At 56.7% G+C, this 2,832-nt stretch overlaps 1 protein-coding gene across 1 annotated transcript; it reads left to right on the forward strand.

The window, feature by feature from the left end:
* Positions 1–910: 910 nt before the first annotated feature.
* On the forward strand, positions 911–1,643 carry S100A6 (S100 calcium binding protein A6; the record flags this gene model as incomplete). Its single annotated transcript, XM_010838445.1, has 2 exons — positions 911–1,073; positions 1,429–1,643. Coding segments are annotated over 2 exons (300 nt in total), but the record flags the coding sequence as incomplete, so codon positions are not given.
* Positions 1,644–2,832: the final 1,189 nt, after the last annotated feature.

Consider the following 2,832-nt stretch of genomic DNA (forward strand, 5'->3'; position numbering starts at 1 on the left):
CGGTTCTCCGCCTCCTCCCCTTGCCCTGTCACATCACGACACGGTGGACAAACTGAGTTTTGGAAATTAGGAGGGAGTGCAGGTCTTCCTTAAGCCCCTCACACCCACCCCACGGAGCCCCGAAAAGCCCCCGGGGCAGGGGACGTGCAAAGCTCGGCCAGGGTGCTGCGTAAAGAGCCGGCAGGGTGGGGCGTGGGGCGGGACGTGCGCGGCGGGGGCGCCTTCGCTGACCGGCTTCCCGGCCGCGCCACTATAAGGCGGGCTGGCCGACCGCTCAGCCTTCCGCTCGGTCGCTCCCTTCTCCTTTCGCTGCAACCGGCGGTGAGTTCTCTCACCAGGGCGGCCCCGGTCCTTCTGGGGCGGCGCTCCCGGGTTGGTCCGCTCGCATTCAGAGTAGGCCGGTGGCGGGGAGAGGCAGGCCCTGTCAGGCTGGCCCCGGGCTAAGGCGTCCTATGGGGCAGCTCCCCACAGCGGGCCTGGGAGGCTGCAGGAGGGTGTGTCCCGGGCGTGGGGTGTGTCAGTGGCACGGTATGTGGTCCTGTGAGGATGTGTGCGTGTGTGTGGGGGGGGTGGTGGGGGGCGGCTGGGTGTGCAGCCTCCATCCCACACTCCCAACATACTCCCCAACTTTCTTGGAACCCCTAGAGGAGAGTTCTCAACTGTGGTCCTGTTTATTCCTTAGGATCCTCGAACCACCTCTGCTCTGGTTCCCTTCTCTGCAGGGCACGCATCTCTTGGCCCTAGAGTCTGCCCTCCCCCTCCCCTTACAGTCCCCGGCTTTCTCCTTTCTCGACCAAGGTTCACCTCACCCTAGTCAAAGGGAGTTGAAGGGGTTGCTTGACAGTGGTCTTGAAGCGTGTGGGTGAGTGAGAAGGCCTTGCTGCCCAGGCTGCTGACCTGTCCCCCTGCCTGCAGCTCTGAGCCCAGTCTTCAGCTATGGGGACCCCCCCTGGATCAGGCCATTAGCCTCCTGGTGGCCATCTGCCACAAGTACTCTGGCTGTGAGGGCGTCAAGAACACCCGGAGCAAGAAGGAGCTGAAAGAGCTTGTCCAGAAGGAGCTCACCCTTGGAGAGATGAGTGAGCCTCCCAGGCCCCCTCTCCCCACCTCCACTCTAGCAGCAGGACTGGGAGAGGGCAGGGTGCCAGGTGCATCTGACTCACCCCTGTCCACATTCCAGGGCCCTAGACCACATGCCTTACCATTGGTTCACACTCTGTGGGGCTGGGGCTACTCAGCCTGGAATTCCTTCCCTTTGAGTGAGGAACAGAGGAGGGGTAAAGCCAAGTGAACCCAAGGTGGAACTGGATCTTTGGTGACAAGTGAGAACAGAGACACTTGTATGAGAGAGGGCTGCCTGGGAGGGGGAAATGCAGAGAACTCAAGGTCTCATCACCATTGAGTCTGGCTTTCCCATTCTGACACATTAAAAGATGCAGGATGCGGAAATCGCAGAGCTAATGGACGAACTGGACCAGAACAAGGACCAGGTGGTGAACTTCCAAGAATATGTCACCTTCCTGGGGGCCTTGGCTATGATCTACAATGAACTTCTCCAGGACTGAAAATAAATTGGGAGGTGGAGATGCCCTCTATTTGGTCTGTCTGTCTAATGGTGGTAATTGTACAATAAATTTATTATTATTTTTTGGTTAAATCTACCCCTGTGTCCTGGCTTCCCAGTGATTTCTGTCTCCTCTGCTTGATGCTGCATCAACCATCAGAAGGTTTTCTCACAGTTACCTCTGGGAGTGACTCAGTGACTCACCAGGCCAGGAAAACTGGTGGGAAGGCTCACAAGATGGTGGATGTACCCTAACAGAGTGGCTGTGAGCTCACAAGTTGGCTTTTATGTGAATTAGAAAAGATGTCCACTCTGGGTGAAGCCATCTTAAGGAAAGGCTCAAGTGGTCCCCAGGCTTCCCAGGTGGTACTAGTGGTAAAGAACTGCCTGCCAATGCAGGAGACATGAGAGATGGGCGTTTGATCCCTGCGTCAGGAAGATCCTCTGGAGGAGGGCATGACAACCCACTCCAGTACTCTTGCCTGGAGAATCCCATGGACAGAGGAGCCTGGCGGGCTACAGTCCATGGAATTGCAAAGAGCTGAACACAACTGAAGTGACTTAGCACGCATGCACACACAAGTGGTCCCCAGTAGAGTGGGTTCTGGGATGGGCTTGGAGGAAATGGTGCTTGAGTAAGGCTGTGTTGAGCCCAGAGTGGAGCAGAGATAGTCCTAGCAAGGTCCCTGATGATGAAGACTTAGTTTTGTTCTGGGTATGGCCAGAGTGGAAGGGCCAGAAGCGCTGGGGGGCGGGGCTGGCCCACGTCTCACCACAGTGAAGTGGGGGCAGAGAAGGCGCCATGGACATGCCCAGCGCCTGGTCAGGGAGTGTTTGTCACTCTGTTGAGACCACCACAGACGGACAGGACACTGGATGCTTGAGTTCCGTTCTGCTGCCTATGCCCTGGGTGGTCGAAGTTGGGAAGCACGCTTTAGGAATGTGTCCATGCATTCAGGGGGCAGGGTAATTTGTACTAGGGGTGGTGGTCTGAGAAGCTGGTAGCTGTGTGAATATGTGAATCATGGGGTGTTCGTGAAAGGGGTGGGGTGGGGGGTCCCCAGGATGGGGTGGGGATCCCAGGGCTGGGCAACCACGGCTTCAAGCTTTTCTATCAATATTGATCCAGCCAATCCCTACAGCCTTAGCAGAATGAATCACCCCACTTATTCCGTCAGAGCCAAGCCTCATTCTTAGCCCCCATCAGGGAAGGTGAGTAACTGTCTGAATTATTGCCTGAGTTCATTGTTTGCATTAGTGTTTTCACG

Source organism: Bison bison, unplaced genomic scaffold, assembly GCF_000754665.1.
Source record: "Bison bison bison isolate TAMUID 2011002044 unplaced genomic scaffold, Bison_UMD1.0 scf7180017864093, whole genome shotgun sequence".
Lineage (NCBI taxonomy): Eukaryota > Metazoa > Chordata > Mammalia > Artiodactyla > Bovidae > Bison > Bison bison.